Source organism: Mizuhopecten yessoensis, unplaced genomic scaffold, assembly GCF_002113885.1.
Source record: "Mizuhopecten yessoensis strain PY_sf001 unplaced genomic scaffold, ASM211388v2 scaffold10929, whole genome shotgun sequence".
In the NCBI taxonomy this organism is placed as follows: domain Eukaryota; kingdom Metazoa; phylum Mollusca; class Bivalvia; order Pectinida; family Pectinidae; genus Mizuhopecten; species Mizuhopecten yessoensis.
In genome coordinates, this window is record NW_018408792.1 from 92690 (window position 1) to 112299 (window position 19610).

General features: G+C 37.9%; 1 protein-coding gene across 1 annotated transcript; it reads left to right on the forward strand.

The window, feature by feature from the left end:
- The first annotated feature begins 442 nt into the window (after positions 1-442).
- Positions 443-18558, forward strand: LOC110463786 (40S ribosomal protein S23). Its single transcript, XM_021518643.1, has 4 exons — positions 443-539; positions 2478-2634; positions 13392-13512; positions 18361-18558. Exons 1-4 carry the CDS (start codon positions 536-538, stop codon positions 18505-18507), a joined length of 429 nt encoding a protein of 142 aa, XP_021374318.1. The 5' UTR covers positions 443-535; the 3' UTR covers positions 18508-18558.
- Positions 18559-19610: the final 1052 nt, after the last annotated feature.

Below are 19610 nucleotides of genomic sequence, written 5' to 3' on the forward strand. Positions count from 1 at the left end.
ACTCTATATTTTCCTTCCCAAGGACTTATTTATTTATTATCTACTATATATCTATATATATATATCTTTTCTAGAATTATTGCAGTCTAAATGCTCTTTCAGGTTAAGACGACTCTGTATTTATGAATTGTGTTGTATATACTTTATATGTCTCTGGTTATACTTCAAGTTCGCTGTTTATTTGGATTATTTTTAACAAACGGGTTAAAACCTTGTCCAAAATCCTTTAAAAGGTAATGAGTAACCGATAAAAGGACTGCAACGTGGATTTTGTTCATAAAACATTTTTTTATAATTAATGAATGAATCAATACGAAAATAATCTGTTAATCTTTCAAAATAATTATAATAGTTAAATATATATTCTTCAGTCAGCCTCTGTCTTGGCCTTGCATAACTGTACACTTTGGATATTAATAATTTAAAAACGTTTTTTACAATTTTCGGTTAAATTATTAGTTTCGCCTTTACGAGACCTTCCGAAGGACAGCACGAGATTTCACGGGATCAGCCTTTTACACGAATATCCGCCATCATGGGTATGTTGCTTGTCGCACGTGGTCTGAAAATAATGTAAAGAAGAGATACTTTAATACAAGTAAATCTTACCACGTTACTGGAAATTACTTTCTAAAAGCTCTTTTATTTAGTTCGCTTAATATTTATTGAACTTAACCTTCAGATTGTATCAAATTATTATAGATGTCGGATTCGGCACCTGGACTGGGCTGGAGTCTCTCCGTAAACAGAATCATAGGTTTTCGGTACACGGTAGTTTTAGTAACTAAGAATCACAGCAACTTGAGAATTTGTTACAACTGTATTTGGAAACTAATGTATTGGAAGTAATTTTACAAGTTTTAGGGATTTAGCAGGTTGGGCCATATGGGTAATTTTGCATTTGGGTAGGGAACGGTTAAGGACATTCCAATATGGCTGCCACACCAAACCGTATGTAGTGAGAACCTGTAGTGAATGGTGTACAGGATAAATCTGACTTGCTTCGCATGCTTTCCCAACCTCAGTTAGCCTTGTTGTGCTAAGTTGTGATTTATTCAGGGGAAATATATGCCATTGTTCTGGAGATTTGACACAATTTCTTACAATTTTCTTGACAAATACATCTCCCATGGACATCCAAACCTTATGATTAAATGCCCCCCCCCCCTCAATTGTGACTTTTATTTAGCTTGGAAAATGGACATAAAAAAGAGATTTTTTTCATCAGTTTTTGAATGTTTTTTATTTGAAATTTAGTGTGCATTTGCCTCAATTATGTTTAGATATTGGAGGATTATTATTTTGTGACGGGGATTGTTTAATGCTAACAGAATGCATTATTGAATTTGATATACAGTTTGGTGTGGCAGCCATATTGGAATGTCATTTTGAGTAACAATTTTGTTACTGAAATGGGGAATAAAGTGAAATAAAAACACAGAAAGTTCTTTTACATGTTATGAACATAAAAAACATGAACTTTTTGTTGATTTCATAATTATTTAACTATATATGGCCGCACTATTCACCTCCAGTCAGAGGAAACAGTAACACATGCGAAACATGTTTAAGAAACCAGTCCATTGCAAATGCCCCCTGCATTTGAGCAACTATTTACGCTTGCCCGAGCTCTTAAATTGGGCATGTGCATTTTTAGCCCACTATCATCTGATGGTGAAGCTATTCAAATTGCTTGCCTCCATGGTCAGTCAAATGTCCATCAGTAAACAATTTTTTCAGAGAAAATAGGGGAATTTTGGTACCTTTTCTTGTGGGGAAAGTGCCATTTAACGGGAGCAAAATAAAGCTAGATTAGTCCCTGACGTCTATATTACAACTACCTTCAATGGACATGTATTGGTCAACAGATGCTGTGTTTGGAAATTTATTTTCATGCAAATTACTCGAGAAAGAACCAGCCTCAAGGCTTTGCCAATGGGTTTGAAATCTATACTGGGAAGAAGGACAATGAACGTAATGCCCAATATGGACTAACAACACGTGTTGCACTGATTTTAACTCGAAATGAACATGAAGCATTGTCGGCGCTCTAACGGCTTCATTCCATCGGGGATTTCGATCAAACTATAAACAATTACAAAGGACCAAAATATCTCGGGACAAGTTTGAGTTTCAGGGTTGTAGAGTTGAGGTCAAGGCCACCGTTACTATTAGTACAAAATCCTGGACAAGTTGAAGCCAGTGATAGACTGATGATTGTTATATAATAATCGAACATCAATTGATTTATCCTGTTCGATTCCGATAATCGATAACAAATTCCATAATCGATATAAGAGGTTCATTACTGAACTTAAAGTGTCAGAACAGATGTTGTTTCTTATCACATTTCCATATTTTCAAAATGACATTTAGATACAAAATTGCATTGGAAGAATTTTAGGTATGTCAGATTGATAAAAGATGGGCGCCCTGCAGTTCTCTTGTTTATGTTTTTTCTTATTATATATACACAGGAAAACCAAGGGGATTGAGGACAGCTCGTAAACTGAAGAATCACCGTCGCGATCAGAAGTGGCACGATAACGATTACAAGAAGGCCCATTTGCCATCAAGATGGGTAAAGCCCTTCCAGGGATCATCACACGCTAAAGGAATTGTCCTCGAGAAAGTGTAGGTGGTAATCTGGGCTATTTTCAACTGCCCAAAGGGAGAGTGATCATGAGTTTTTGCTATTGTCTGCATGTTGTCATCTGTCTGTCAAACTTTCCCTGAAAAAAACTAGAGTCCAGAGTGGCTTCTTGGGTTTTGACCATATATGATCAGAAACATAATTAGGCTAAGGGAACTCCACAGTGTATAAATGAAGAGGTTGGTACACCAAGGTGAAAGAGGGTCAGAGCCCAATAGGGGAAATTAAGATAATTTTAAGCTAACCTTGGTCTGAAGGACAACATACCATGACATGTGTAAATGATTTGATAAAAACGACTTCTTATTAACAACCACCGAGTGGCAGGGCCAAAATTGGGTAGTTTGGCTATAATCTTAAAAGCGGGGTCGAAAACTTCTTCTGTCGAACTAAGCGATGGATATCGCCCATATTTGGTTGGAATCCTTCTCTGATGGTGGGGTTCAAGATTGTACTAATGGAGGGGCTGAGCCCCTGGGGAGCCGGGAAGAGAGGCCAAACAGGGGTAATTTGGCCATACTGCTTTTTGCAATCCTTCCCTGGAATAAAAAGAAGCATATCAGCCATATTTGGTGGAAAGCATTCTTAGATGGTTGGAATTCAAAATTGTACAAATAAAGAGGATGAACATCCTCTCCCTTTCCCTATGGGCAAAAAGGGTTTATTTGATCATATTTCTTAAAGTGATATGATGGTAAACATTTATTCTCCAGCAATACCTACAATGATAAAAAAGGTTTTGAAGAGTTTGACATGGTTGATGTGGAAATACTTTGATGTAACATCATAATATGTAACTTTCCAATGAACTGCTTTGTGCCCTACGCAAACAGGAAAATATCGGCGGACCGATGCTAACATGTCGTCTGCAGGTGAGGCCGAATTGAACATCGACGTTGATACGTTTTGAGCCAATTGATTTCTTCAAACTATCGATGATTTAATCATAAACTAGACCGTAGCTAAGATATATCTACAGTACGCATCATGTGATTTGGTACTCAGTTGTCCGCAGAGCGACAAATTTTAATCCCTGTCACTCGTAGCCGCGGGATGGCCGCAGAAGAATCGCCGGCTATACAGGGGTCGACACTAACGGTAGACAGGAGGACCGGGTCCACCAAAATCTTGGACGGTCCACTTAATCTCCAAAGCTGGTAGACTGCCGGTCCACCACATATTGCTTGATTAGTGTATATATATATTTGAGAATATTGTTCACAAATATACTAATAAAGACTTTATTTACTTCGCCAGCGAGCCGTAAAATCCCATCTGGTTAAAAAAATTATCGTATTTTCGTGTTGTTAACCCGCTAAAAGTTGTCGTTATCAATCTTGGACGAGTGAAGTGCGTGAATCTGCTTGCGGTAAGTCGGAATCTTTTCATGGTTTGAGTCGCTTGTGGTATAGTTTGCCGCTATTATAAGCATTTGCCGATATTATTTACCGGTTGTGATCGGTGGTCAACCGGTAAATAAAGGTAAACTTAGCCTCACATTTTCGTGTTACGTTTTAATTTCTAACGTATTCTAGCGTATATCGGTTAGGAGATCGTGTCCGTCGATTAACTTAGTATCTGTACTTGACTAGTACCGTATCGCCTGTGTCGCGAAGTTTAAATGGCTTGGTTTACAACCACTGGCAAAAAAAAATGTTAAAAACTTCAACAGAACAAAAAAACCACAAAGTTTGTATGGGCAACAAAAAGGATGATATCCTTTCAGGAGTCATGGAAAAATCGTTTACATGGCTCAATAATGATACTGACACAAACTTAATGAAATGTAGGGTATGCTGCACTCAGAAGATGATTCTGAAATGTCCAGGAAGGGGCAAATGTGTTTGAAATTCTGACTGTATATTGAGATAAAGATCATATAAAAAAGGTATAATACTATAAAAAAAGTATATTATTTTATCCTTATTTTTTCATATGATCTTTATCTCAATTAACAGTCAGAATTTCAAACACGTTTGGATGGGAGCTATGTAAAAAAAAATAAACAAGGAGAAAATTGTTTCATGTTTCTGTGTCATTTACTAAAACTTGGTCATAAATGGAAAAAATAAAAAACATAAGGAGAAAAAAACAAGTATTTTACAGAAAATTAAAAAACCTTCATTATTTGTTTAAAACTCTCAGATGCCAGGATTTTGCATCTAGCTTTTAAAAAAATTCGGGGGAGGACCCCCCGTACCCCCCTCTTATTCAGGAGGGGGGTTGCCCCCTCCCGAACCCACCCACCACTCCTCGCTACGCTCGTCGGCCAGCGCCCCAGATCTGATAATATATTTCAGGTCCACCAGAAATTAACCAGGTCCACCAGATCAAGAGAGCAGGTGGACCACAGGTCCACCGCCTATTAAAAGTTAGTGTCAACCCCTGCTATATCAAGGTAGATCCGCTGGCCTTACCTGGATAAGCCATCCACAACTATCCCGTGGTGTTGGGAATTAAGACTGGACAGAAAATACAGTATATTTCTACTGCCATGTATGTGTCTGCTGTGGATGATGTTTACGGTACCACAGATGTACAGTTACAATCGGCACACCGAACAGAAAGCACTACTAGAATTTCGCCAGCACATAATCAGAGGGAAAACCCCTTCTTGTAGTGGATATTTAAAATGAAACGAGTTCCACGAGATCTATTTAAAATTACCCATTTATGCTGAAAAAAAAGTAGCATTGCCTTGTAACATGATAAACATTTTGTCTTTGTCTAATGTTGGGGCAAAATTAACGATGTGCAAGTGTCAGTCAATTTGACTAGATTACACGTTTTCCCCTTTAAACAATCTAGATTATTATTGAAAAGGACCTGTATGTTAATAAACACATTGTTATAAGTGTCTCCGTGTAGTATACATTGTATAAAATGTTATCACATAGCAAATTATTCTTTAAAATCCTTCTTCTGTAGGAATGAAAGGATTTGGTCCATATTTGGTGTGGAGCATCTTTGGGTAAAGAGGAACCAATTTTGTATAAACAGTGGGTGTGGCCCCCCTGGGACCTGAGGGTCGGGGCCCAATAGGGGAAATAGAGGTAAAACCTTTAAAATCCTTCTTCTACCATAGGGATTAAGGTATTTTATCCTAGTTTAGTCTGGAGCAGCCCTGGGCCAAGGGAACTCAATTTTGTATAAACAGTAGGTGTGGTCTCCCAGTGGGCAGAATGACAGGGCCCAATAGGAGAAATAGAAGTAAAACCTTTATAATCCTTTTTCTACCATAGGGATTAAGGGATTTTATCCTAGTTTAGTCTGGAGCATCCCTGGGCCAAGGGAACTCAATTTTGTATAAACAGTAGGTGTGGTCTCCAAGTGTGGTCTCCCAGTGGGCAGAATGACAGGGCCCAATAGGAGAAATAGAGGTAAAATCTTTAAGGGATTGTATCCTTATTTAGTCTGGAGCATCCTTGGGCCAAAGGGTCTCATTTTTAGCTCACCTGCCCGAAGGGCAAGTGAGCTTATGTCGTGGTGCGGCGTCCGTCGTCCGTCCGTCCTCGTCCATCAACTTTTCCTTTAAACAACTTCTTCTGAAGAACAGATAGGCCTAGAGTCATGATATTTGGCTGAAAGCTTTGTTGGTAGGAGCCCTACAAAGTTTGAGAACGAAAATGACCTTGACCTACTTTAAAGGTCACAGGGGTCAAATATGTCAAAAACTTCAAACGACTGCTTCTGAAGAACTAAAAGGTATAGAATCTTCATATTTGGCTGATTGGTTCCTGGGATGGAGCCCAACAAAGTTTGAGAATGAAAATTACCTTGACCTACTTTCAAGATCACAGGAGTCAAATATGTCAAAAACTTCAAACGACTTCTAAAGAACTAAAAGGTATAGAATCTTCATATTTGGCTGGTGGCTTCCTGGGATAGAGCCCAACAAAGTTTGAGGAAGAAAATTAGTTTGACCTACTTTCAAGGTCACAGGGGTCAAATATGTCAAAAACTTCAAACGACTTCTTCTGAAGAACTAAAAGGTATAGAATCTTCATATTTGGCTGATTGGTTCCTGGGATGGAGCCCAACAAAGTTTGAGAATGAAAATTACCTTGACCTACTTTCAAGGTCACAGGGGTCAAATGTGTCAAACACTTCAAACGACTTCTTCTGAAGAACTGAAAGGTATAGAATCTTTATATTTGGCTGGTGGCTTCCTGGGATAGAGCCCAACAAAGTTTGAGGAAGAAAATTAGTTCGACCTACTTTCAAGGTCACAGGGGTCAAATATGTCAAAAACTTAAACGACTTCTTCTGAAGAACTAAAAGGTATAGAATCTTCATATTTGGCTGATTGGTTCCTGGGATGGAGCCCAACAAAGTTTGAGAATGAAAATTACCTTGTTCTACTTTCAAGGTCACAGGGGTCAAATGTGTCAAAAGCTTCAAATTAATTCTTCTGAAGAACTGAGAAGTATAGAATCCTAATATTTGATTGATGGCTTCCTGGGATAGAGCCCGACAAAGATTGAGGAAGAAAATGACCTTGACCTTCTTTCAAGGTCACAGGGGTCAAATGTGTAAGACACTTCAAACGACTTCTTCTGAACAACTGAAAGGTATAGAATCTTCAATTTGGCTTGTAGCTTCCTAGGAAAGAGCCCAACAAAGTTTGAGAATGAAAATGACCTTTACCTACTTTTAAGGTCACATGAGGCAGATGTGTCAAACACTTCAAATGACTTCTTCTGAAGAACTGGAAGTTATAGAACCTTAATATTCGACTGGTTATTTCCTGGGAAAGAGCCCAACAAAGTTTGCGAATGAAAGTGACCTTGACCTACTTTCAAGGTCACCGAGGTCAACAACATTTTAATGGATTTGTTATTAAAACTAAAAGGAATGGATTCATAAGATTTGGCTGGTAGCTTTTGGAATAGAGCTTACCAATTTGAGAAGGAAAATGACATTGACCTACTTACTAAGGTCACAGGGAAAAATATGTAAGCAACTTCTGGAGAAGAATAAAAAAGCATAGAATCTTATAATAATATTTTGCTGGTAGTTTTAACAGATGGAGCCAACAAAGTTTGTGAGGGAAATATTTTTAGTGCAATATAATATTTAATGAGAATATTTTGCTATGACTGCTGAAATATTCAGGTGAGCGATATAGGCCCTCTTGGGCCTCTTGTTAGATAATTGGTGGGTATGACCCCCCCCCCCCAGGGGGCATGGAGGTGGGGCTCTGTTTGAAGTTTGTTCTCGATATATCTCAAGTACTGGATGGTTCTTTCTGAAATTTCATATGTACTTACAGCACCTACCATGGAGTGCTATATATTTACTTAATACCAATTATTTTAAACATATTAGGTGAGCGATACAGGCCCTCTAGGCCTCTTATTTATTTTTGACATGATTTGGCCATCTTGGCCAAAATCTGAAGGTTAAAGTTTGGGGGGGCAGGTAGGGGACATGTATTGATTCATCAATACCCACAGAGTGCTTGTTTCAAATAAATCACGTACAGATATTGAGTGCCCTACGTGACATGCAGGCGCAAAAATTTGTGTGTCTCGCATTCAAAATATTCTCAAATAATTTTACATTCCACCTCAACGTAATGTTATTATTTACAATAGGCGAAAAACTAGTCGGAAGTGAAAAACGAAAGTTGCAGGGTTTTCCCATTCTGCAGGTAGTCTTGTTCATGAAAAAGCTTTAATATGTAAATCGTTATGGCCCTCTTGCCTGGATAGTTTAGCGCTTCGATGACCTAGAAAATACACACAATCAAAATGTTGAAGCAAACCACCAAGTTTACTGATCAAAACCTACAGACCGAGAAAAGGCACATGCTGTGCGTAGCACTGACGACCCGACTTTTCAGATCGGCATATGCGTTGCATAGCAGCCTAAAGGTTAAATTTTAAGTAATAAGAATATTTTTTTAATATCTAGGTAAGTGATACAGGCCCTCTGGGCCCTTGTTGGCTGGTAGCTTCTTGGGATTGGAGCCCGACAAAGTTTAAAAATGAAAATGACCTTGACCTACTTTCAAGTTCAATGGGGTAAAATATGTCAAACATTGCAAACTACTTCTTAAGAACTGAAAGGTATTGAATCTTCATATTTGGCTGGTTGATCTTGAGATGGAGCCCAGCAAGGTTTTAGTATGAAAATTACCTTAACCTACTTTCAAGGTCACTAGGTTCAAATATGTCAAACCCTTTAAACTTCTGAATAATCATAGAATTATGTTATTTGGCTGGTAGCTTCCTGGGATGGCAAATGAAAAACGACAAACTTTGCAAATGAAAATAACCTGGATCTACTCATAAGGTCACAGGGGTCAAATATGTCGAACACTTAAAACAACTTCATATGAAAAACTGAAAGGTATATATATAGTCTTAACCCTTAGGCTGCTACGCACAACAATAGTCGTTTTGAAAAGTCGGGCCGTCGGTGCTACGCACGACAATAGTCGTTTCTCAGTCTGTAGGCTTTGATCGGTAGCCAGGAAGTGTGAAGTCGGGTTTTTGCTATACCAAACCCGAACGCGTATAGTAGAAGGCTTCTGATTGGTTGTTTTGTCATTACTTTCGATATTCACGGCAGTGTACCCTAGTAATAACCAAAGGTGTGCGAGAGAATTTCAAATCGAAAAAAAAATCATAAAAATGGCGGACGTGTAGATTGAAGCGATGAATATGATGGTGAACATTTATTCTCCATCGTCACCTACGATGATAATAAAGGTTTTAAAGGGTTTGGCATGGTTGATGTGGAAATACTTCGGTGTTACATAATATGTAACTTTCCAGTAAACGGCTTTGTGCTCTACGCAAACAGGAAAATATCGGCGGACCGAGGCGCACATGTCGTCTGCAGGTGAGGCCGAATTGAACATTGACATTGATACGTTTTGAGCCGATTTATTTCTTCAAACTTTTTATCGGTGATTTAATCATAAACTAGACCGTAGCTAAGATATATCTATATGCTGACTGTGACAGTAAATTTATTGAATGGCGACCTGAAACCTGTAGCAAATCACATGCAATTCTTGACGAAATACCTGACCTTTTTACCTGAGAATCTCCGTGTAAATATACAGCATCTTATGTCAAAAATGAAGTTTATAATCTCTGTTATCATTTGCAAATCACATTTGCGGACGAAAATAATTTTAAAATGTTCTTCCTCTTGCTTAAATCTGATTAATTAAAAGTTTCACATTTTCTTACCTTTATTACCACCTGTACAGGTAAATACTGAAGCAACGTTAGAATTGAAAACGTTAATATAAACTAGAGACAACAACAAATAATTTTCATATAACTTTTTTTCACATATAACAAATATTTTCCAAGTTATGCACATTTGAAAAATCAAGTAAATTAATTTAAATTTCAATAATTAATTCAGCAGTGGTGTCCGTTTACATAGAAATCAATGTAGCAGCCTAAGGGTTAATATTTGGCTGGTAGCTTCTTGGGATGGATCCCGACAAAGTTTGCAAATGAGGTCAACAGCATTTCAAACAACTTGTTCTGAAGAACCAAAAGGCATGGATACATAAGATTTGGCTGGAAGCTTCTTGGGATAGAGTTAACAAAGTTTGAGTAGGAAAAAACCTTGACCTACCTAGAAGGTTACAGGGACAAATATGTCAATAACTTTTGATGAAGAACCATAAAGCATAGAATCATATAGTTTTTGGCTGGTAGCTTCAACGGAAGGAGCTGACAGTTTGTGAGTGAAATATTTGTAGTACTGTATAATATTTAATTCAAATATTTTGCTATGACTGCTTAAATATTCAGGTGAGCGATACAGGCCCTCTAAGCCTCTTATTACATGAATAAATAATTGTGTATTTGGTGCCATTCATACTTTATTTAAACAATTACATGTATTTAATACATTCATGGAGATTTTTTCACCTAAAATAGAATAAAATATTTTCCCTACCTACCTTCCTTGCAATTGCTGAAACAGGAAACACACATATAGTTTTATTTTGTCTTTTTGCTATTTCTCAAAGAACTAGAGGGATCTTTCTTGAATATCATAAGAAGGTTCCCCTTGGTCCCTAGTTACTCCTATCGAATATTGAGACTGATGAGAAAACAATGATGGCCGAAAGCTTTAACTATTCTTGTTATCGCTATTTTTCAGAAAGTGGAGGGATCTTTCTCAAACTTGATAAGTAGGTTCCCCTTGGTCTGTAGTTGCATTGTGCATGTTTACTTTTGAGAATAACTGGACTGACAGGTGGCCATTTTGAATTTTGACAATGAATGTTTGTTATCGCTATTTCTCAGAGGGATCTTTCTTGAATTTGATATGTAGGTTCTTGGTCACTAGTTGTGCATGTATACATGATACTGACCTGATGAACAAAATTGATGACTGGCAGCTATCTTGGATTTTGACAGTTATAGTGTTTTTTTAAGCCGCTATTGGCGAGAGCCGAGCGGCTTATTAATTCTGTTCAGAGAACGAAATGACGGACCCACTTCCGTTCGGGGTGCGTGCGCATATTTCAGTCTTGCATGCTTCCGCTATATAGTTTCGTTATAGTAAATAGAAAGTAGAATCTCTGACACTCACCTGTGGGTTACATAAAGTCTTCTGATACTCTTCTCCAAATAATAATCCATACTTTAAATAATTGCTGAAAACAAAATGTTCATCTCCGGTGCATTCTACGAGTGTTGTGGTGGTGAAATTCGTGCACTAGGTTTGAGCGTTTGAGCAACTCGGATTGCGGTCTGAGGAGTGTTACGCGTGTGAAAAACATATGATTCGAGAAAGCACATGTGAAGACTTTCAAGCATTGACGCTGTCTGTAGAAGGTAGAAGTAAATATATATACTTATAAACCGTATGAGTGATGAAGTATAACCTCTATTTTGATGTTTGAAACGGGAACGTAGTATGACATATCGTGCTTATAGGTTGATAATGGTAATGGCTCTGAGACGAGACGATATGTGAACTATGTATGCTTATCAAACATTTCTATAACACATCATGCTATTTCTTGTGTATTGATTTATGAAAGTGTAACAATTTAAGAACATGCCACAACAGTCTCGCTGTGTCAAAATAGTATCCAATTCGGTGTAAGGGAAATAACTCTTACGTTGTTAAAGTCACATTGAGAAATATAATTCAAATATATTCCAAGAACATTTGTGAGATTTTGTATATTCAATGACGGTAAATATAGTCGCTACATATATTGATAATTATGTATTAATACGATTAAAAAATAAATAAAAATAAAAGGAGTACAATATCTCTTTTCTCCATGTTTTCCCACTACTGTTAATTATCCTTCATTTCACAAGTACAAAATGCACCTATTCTTTATTATCCATTCACCGATTACCATTCTGCACGTAAATGCTCATGTCACATCATTGGAGGATACTATTTAATGAAAATTACAACAATGCGTCACACTTAAAGAGGGTGAAAAAAGAGGAGAGGGAGAAATGTTTTTAAGGCATCATTTAAGAGGCGATTGATTTTGAAAATCCCACAGGCAACATCATCACATGACCTGATTTTCAATTAGCAAAATACACAGAACACATATCTGAGGTATTATAGTAGATATTGATGCTCAATGTGTTACTGAACCAATTAAATTTAAAGTGGTGAGCGGCTGAAATGTCACACTGACATAATTCTAGTTTATTTCATAAAATAAGAATTAAAGATGGCCACAGAAGTACTTGACAGATCTTTGTCATATTGCAATGATCAAAACACCCTTTTCCATCAGGATCAGCAAACATCTTGAATTTTGACAGTTCAATTTTGTGATCCCTATTTTATATGCATGTTCCCTTGTTATTAGTCCCCCACCAGTTCCCGGGAAGGACTAAAGGTTCGCACTTGGTCTGTCCATCCGTCCATCCTTAATCCCGTCCTTCCTTTCGTCTAAGAAATTTGTCTGGGACACATCTTCTATCAACTGGAGTGGCCAGATTTGGTGTACAAGTTAAGGACAATTTGGGATGGTGGAGTGCAAAGTGCAAGGTCACTGTGACCTATGCTTTTACCTTTGACCTTAACTTTAGAAAAAGTTTGTCTGGGGCATATCTTCTATACTTTTTCACTAGGAGTAACCAGATTTGGTGTACAAGGACATCTTGGGATGGCTGAGTGCAGAGTACAAGAAGAAGGTCACTGTGACGTATGACTTGACCTTTGACTTTTGAAAAAGTTTATCTTGGGCATATCTTCTATATTATTGATGGCAGAGTACATGAAATAGGTCACTATATCCTCACTATGACCTATGCTTCCTGAGATAAGTTAACTGTTTGTAAAATATAAAAATCTTTTCTGGTGGGAAACTATGGGTTGCTTTGTAATACTCTACTTTGTTAAAATACACCCCCCTTGTGATATTTCATACATTAATGATGGCACTTCTAATTATATAAGAATTACACATTTTCAGCATTATACTTAAAGTTTTCAATTCTTATACAATAACATTTGTCATATTGGCAAATAACATGACATTACAAGGTTTAAGTTTATGAACAAGATTCCTGTTAGAATTTCCAACATTGGACTGGGTAAAAGTACCTGTAAGGACAGTGAAAAGCTAAGACAGTAAAAGATCAAATTTCGTAGATCTGATACAGATCCTTTATTTGTTGGTGCCTTGATCCATCTAGGATATTTTGTTAGCAATGGAATATTTGGATAAATTCAAATACTGTGATAATTTTTTTTATCTTTTTGTTTGCAGTGGTGTGGAAGCCAAGCAGCCCAACTCTGCCATCAGGAAGTGTGTCCGCGTCCAACTGATTAAGAATGGAAAGAAGATAACTGCTTTTGTACCCAATGATGGCTGTCTCAACTATGTTGAGGTATGGGTTGCCTATATAACTAGTTCCCAGGGATAGTAGATGTTTCAAAATTCTGGGAAGCTACACATGTATGTGTCTATAACCCCAGTTTGAATGGGCATTGGACAGTAGGTATGGTCCTTCAGTCCAGGTGAGCTTATGCCAAATTTCGGCAGCCATTGTTCGCCTGTCAACATGTTTAATTGGAAAACAGGTAAAGTGGCCAGGAATCAAAATTATACAAATGGAGGGGCTAAAAGTGAAAGGGATGATAACGTCAAACCGATCGTTTTCGACAAAAAAAAAATCACTTCCGATTCAAAATGGCAGCCAAATGCAGGCTTCTGATTGGTCAAAATTTAAATATTGTCCAATTTCGATAAAATTTGGTATGTAGGTATTTAGTAAGGTACTACGAACAAAACTGCGAGTTTTTTTGTAAAAAACAAAATGGCTGCCATTTCCTGGGCTCTGATTGCACAATTTCAATGTCAAAATCATATCACGAGTAATAACATTCGTTCTATTTGATGAAACATAATGAAACTCAGGGAAAATGATGATAACGTCACAGCGCTTGTTTTCGACAATTTTTAGCTCACCTGCCCGAAGGTCAGCGTCCGTCTGTCAACTTTTCCTTTAAAACGCTACTTGTCCTGAATGGCGCAGTACATTTTGACCAAATTTGGTTAGAAGCATCTTTGGGGGAAGGGGAACAAATTTTGTATAAATGGTGGGTGGGGCAGAGCCCAATAGGGGAAATGTAGCAAATTCTTTAAAATCCTTCTTCTTCTGTAGGAATGAAAGCATTTGTTCCTTATTTGGTCAGAAACATCCTTGGGGAAAGTGGAACCAATTTTGTATGAATGGTGGGTCTGGCCCCCCTGGGGGCTGAGGGTCGGGGCCCGATAAGGGAAATATAGCAAATTCTTTAAAATCCTTCTGCTTCTTTAGGAATGAAAGGATTTATTCCATATTTGGTCAAAAGCATCCTTGGGGGAAGGGGAACCAATTTTGTATAAACCATGGGTCTGGCTCACCAGGGGCCTTAGGGGCGGGGGCCAATAGGGGAAACATAGCAAATTATTCTTTAAAATTCTTCTTCTTCTGTAGGAATGAAAGGATTTGGTCCATATTTGGTCAGAAGCATCCTTGGGCGAAGGGGAACAAAGTTTGTATAAATGGTGGGTCTGGCCCCCCATGTGCCTGAGCCGTGGGGCCCAATAAGGGAAACATAGCAAATTATTCTTTAAAATCCTTCTTCTTCTTTAGGAATAAAAGGATTTGGTCCATATTTGGTGTGGAGCATCATTGGGTAGTGGGGAACCAATTTTGTATAAACGGTGGGTGTGGCCCCCCTGGGACCTGAGGGGTGGGGCCCAATAGGGGAAATAGACGTTTATCTTCAAAATCCTTCTTCTTCGGTGGGAATGGCAGGATTTTGTCCATATTTGGTCTGAAGCATTCTTGGGTGAAGGGGAAACAATTTTGTATTAACGGTGTGTCAGACCCCGCTGTAGGAAGAGAGGCGGGGCCCAATAGGGAAAAATAGAGGTAAAACCTTTAAAATCCTTCTTCTACCATAGGGATTAAGGGATTTTATCCTAATTTAGTCTGGAGCATCCTTTGGCCAAGGGGACTAATTTTTGTATTAGCAGTAGGTATGGTCTCCGAGGGGGGCATGGGGGCAGAAGGGCGGGGCCCAATAGGAAAAATAGAGGTAAAACCTTTAAAATCCTTCTCCGACCATCGGGATTAAGGTATTTTATCCTTATTTAGTGTGGAGCATCCTTGGGTGACGGTGACTCAATTTTGTATAATTGGTGGGTATGACCCCCGTAGGGGCATAGGGGTGGGGCTCTGTTTGAAGTTTGTTCTCTATATCTCAAGTACTGGATGGATCTTTCTGAAACTTCATATGTACTAACAGCACCTACCATGGAGTGCTATATCTTTACTTCATACCAATTACTCTAATTATATTTAGGTGAGCGATACAGGGCCTCTTGTTTAAAACTAGGGTTGAAGAATTAAAAATATAATGTTTTATTCTGTTTTACATATAACAAACATTGTCATGTTAAATGTAATTTAAATGTGCTGAAGCATTGTGTTAAATGCTGTGGAAATATTTCTTGTCAAAATTATTTGGGCTACCAATTTGTCATTTGGGCCAGTGCTTCAAATTCTTTACTCGCCCCAAAACAATTTTTGGGCCAGCCAATGCAGGTTCCCTCCCCACTATCCTTTATTGTTCAAGTTTACTTTAGAAACTGATCAGTTAAATAAAATTGCCTACCGACCGCCATCTTCGATTTTTGACATTGCAGGTTTGTTAGTACTATTTCTCAGGAATAACTTGAGATATTTCTCAAATTTGATATGTAGGTTCCCCTTGATCCCTTGTTGTGAATGTTATATTTTGAGACTGATCATAAAAATAAAATGGCTAAAGGAAGAACTAAACAGATTTTTCTCATTGCAATGATCGATTCTATTTCTTTCACATTAAGTACTGTACTAGTAAATATGTGAAATGACAAACTCACTTTGAAGGTTGGCTTTCATACACATCAGTATTAAGTTTTGATCAAAAGTTACCCCAAGGTGCATTTACTGTTAACATGACTCGAACAAACAGATTAGAGGAAAGAAGAGAAAAGATCGAACTGACAAAGAACTAATGAAGATGGTACAATGGTGGGCGCCAAGATCCCCTCTGGGATCTCATGTTACAAACTTCAACGATCTTCTTCTCCAATTCTGCCATTGCAATATTAACCACAATTGGTACATGTATTCCTCTGGGGAATACCCAGAAACTTATGTTACTTTTTGGAGCAATTAATATTCCAAGATGGCCACCACAAACTCTGATTGGTTTACAGCCTATAACTATATATTTCTTTAACGATAACAAACACGAGCAAACTTTTCTTTCATACTGTTTAAACAAAAAATGACAACTTCCGGTTTTCGGCAGGGGTCAAAGTTAAAACGCACTATATTGGGTACCAACCTTAAAAAATCTTCTTAAGTTCAACAATTCTAGAGTCTTGATATTTTATATTCAAGATTCTGAGATGTTGGGGTATCAGGTTTGAAAAAATGGTTGACATTGATCAGCTATCAAGGTCACAAATTTCAAATGTTTAAAAAATTAAAATTTCTTTTAATCAAGAATTTTTCGAAAATTGTTCGTTAGAGTCACTTTAAATGCACATATTTTTGTCAAATGTCATATGTGCTATTTCAGGGTAACAACTTCAAAAATCTTCTTCCAGTGTTCCTTGTCCCTTTTTTTATTTATTTTTAGGTCACCTGAGCTTTGCTCAAGTGACCTATTCCAATCACTTTCCGTCCGTCGTCGTCCGTCGTGCGTCGTGCGTAAACTTTTTACATTATCAACTTCTTCTCAACAACCAGTGGATGGAATTTTTTCAAACTTGGTCAGAATCATCTTTGGTTGATGAGGCTACCAAATTGTAAAATTGGGATTCCTACCTCAACCCTAGGGGCCAGGGCGGGGCCCCAAAGTGAAAATTAACCAATAAAGGTCACTGGTCAAATGTCTTAAAATCGTCAAACGACTTCTCAATAACCAAAAGGTCCAGGGTACTGATATTCGCCCTGTAGCATGCTGGTATGAAGGGTAACCAAGTTTGTTCAAATGAATGACCTTGACCCATTTTCAAGGTGACGGGGGTCAAATATGTTAAAATCTTCAAACAACTTCTTCTCAATAACCAAAAGGCCCAGGGTACCAATATTGGGCCTGTAGCGTGCTGGGATGAAGGGCTACCACGTTTGTTCAAATGAATGACCTTGACTTATATTCAAGTTCACAAGACTTATATTCAAGGTCACAAGGGTTGAATATGTTAAAAAGTTTTAAAAGAACTTCTGAATTAATCAAGAGGCACAGGGAGATAATATTTGGCTAGAAGCATGCTGGGATGAAGGGCTACCTGCCAAGTTTGTTCAAATGAATGACCTTGACCCACTTTCAAGGTCACAGGGGTCAAATATGTTTTAAACAACTTCTTCTGAACAACCAAGAGGCCTAGGATAATGCCAGTAACATGCTGGGATGAAAGACTACCAAGTTTGTTCAAATGAATGACCTTGACATATTCAAGGTCACAGGGGTCAAATATGTTAAAAACTTAAACGACTTCTTCTTAATAAGCAAAGGCCAAGGGTGATGATATTTGGCCATTAACATGCTGGGATGAAGGACTAACAAGTGAATGACCTTCGCCCATATTCAAGGTCACAGTGGTCAATATATGTTTAAATCTTTAAATGATTTGTTCTGTATAACCAAAAGGTCCAGAGTAATGATTATTTGCCAGAAGCATGCTGGGTTGGAACACTATAAACTCTGTTCAACCTAATGTCCTTGTTCGACATTCAAGGGCACAGGCGTCATATGTTTAAATCTTTTAATAGGTTCTTATGAATTAAACACTGATATTCTGCCTGTAGCTCTATTTTAGTCCACTTATAAGATTACAAGTGTGAGATTGAGAAACCAAAATTTATCAGCTACCCCGCCTCCATTGCATTACTTTGGATCTAAATCTCTTCTATTCTTACTTCTCTTCTTTGTTGTTTCTGCTGGTGTCTCCCTAGGCACTTGTCTTTATATGACCTTAGCTGTTGCAAGAACGCTCAACTCCATACAAACAAACAAAATTTGGTAATGTCTTTTTATCCCAATTGCAACCCATCTAAGATTCCATCTCCCAAGTGCGTGTGAATGACTATGTCCTTGTTATGTAATGCCTTTTCATTTGATAAAATAGAATGTTTAAACTGAACCAGTATAATCATTTTCTAATCAAACCAATGTTTCTTTTATTACAGGAAAACGATGAAGTATTAGTTGCTGGATTTGGTCGTAAAGGTCATGCTGTGGGAGACATTCCTGGTGTACGTTTCAAGATAGTCAAGGTGGCGAACGTATCGCTTCTCGCTTTATTCAAAGGCAAGAAGGAAAGGCCAAGGTCTTAAGACTATTTGCTTAATTAACAGAGCGAAATAATAAAAAAATCAACGAAAAAACCTCTTTGTGTTTTAAATGTTGCATTGTTTGAAGATGTTTTCTAGCTCACCTGCCTGAAGGGCAGCTTACGCCATGGAATGCTGTCCATCCATCTTCAGCTTTTCCTTTAAAATGCTAGTAGTCCTGAACAGCTAAGTGGATTTTAACTGTATTTGGCACGGAATATCCTCGGCCAAAAGGGATTAAATTTTGTTTAAATGATGGGCTGGAACGGGTTACAGGTACTTACCTGTTAGCAAATCTCCGTACCAGAAAACTGTCCCGAAATGAGGACAATATTGATTGATTTTCCCGGTCGAAAATGTCACGCCTGACTGATGTTTTATGACCTCGAAAGCACTCGTGACCAGTACACTTGCTATTCCATTGAGTGCATATATATACAATAACATGTGAATACGCAGTGTACAACATTTACAAGTATGTACACATACTATCAACCGACATTCTGTTGAACATTGTAAGCCATCCTCCATGTTCCCATTACGGATGTAAACCGGAAATGGTACGCAGAAATAAATGCACATAGCGTTAACAACACAGTGTAATGTGAAACTACGGGAGTTTCCTAGTCGGGATTGTTAGCTGTAAGAGACTATTCATGCAGATTTTGAGAATTGGTAATGTAGTATTGAGTTGTTTATTTTAGGAATTTATTGAATTAAGCAATTATATTGTCATCACAACAAAGTGGTGCATGTAGTTTGAGGCACAAAAAACATGGTTAACTGGTTTCGGTTCGGTCAAACCCACACGTTCAACCGGCTGGCATTATTTCTAACCGTTGCAGCCAAAATTAAAAGCAAATTTGGTGTAGAGCATCAAGGTAAATGGGACTCAAATTTTATATAAATGGAAGATGTGGCCTCCCTTGAAACAGATGGGTGCCCCCAAATAGGTGAAATTAGGTAAATCAATCATTAAAAAAATCTTCTCCTTCTGTACAAATGGAGTGATTTTAACTGAAATAAGTCTAGAACATCCTTGGGCAAGGGCAATAAAGATCGAGGTGAGCAATACAGGCCCGCTGAGCCACTTGTTTTGAATGACT

What these genes read in the sequence shown, in the direction of transcription:
- LOC110463786 (XM_021518643.1), top strand. An exon ending in GGAATTGTCCTCGAGAAAGT is followed by an intron (nt 2,635 to 13,391) that starts GTAGGTGGTAAT and finishes TTTTGTTTGCAG; the next exon opens with TGGTGTGGAAGCCAAGCAGC. An exon ending in GCTGTCTCAACTATGTTGAG is followed by an intron (nt 13,513 to 18,360) that starts GTATGGGTTGCC and finishes CTTTTATTACAG; the next exon opens with GAAAACGATGAAGTATTAGT.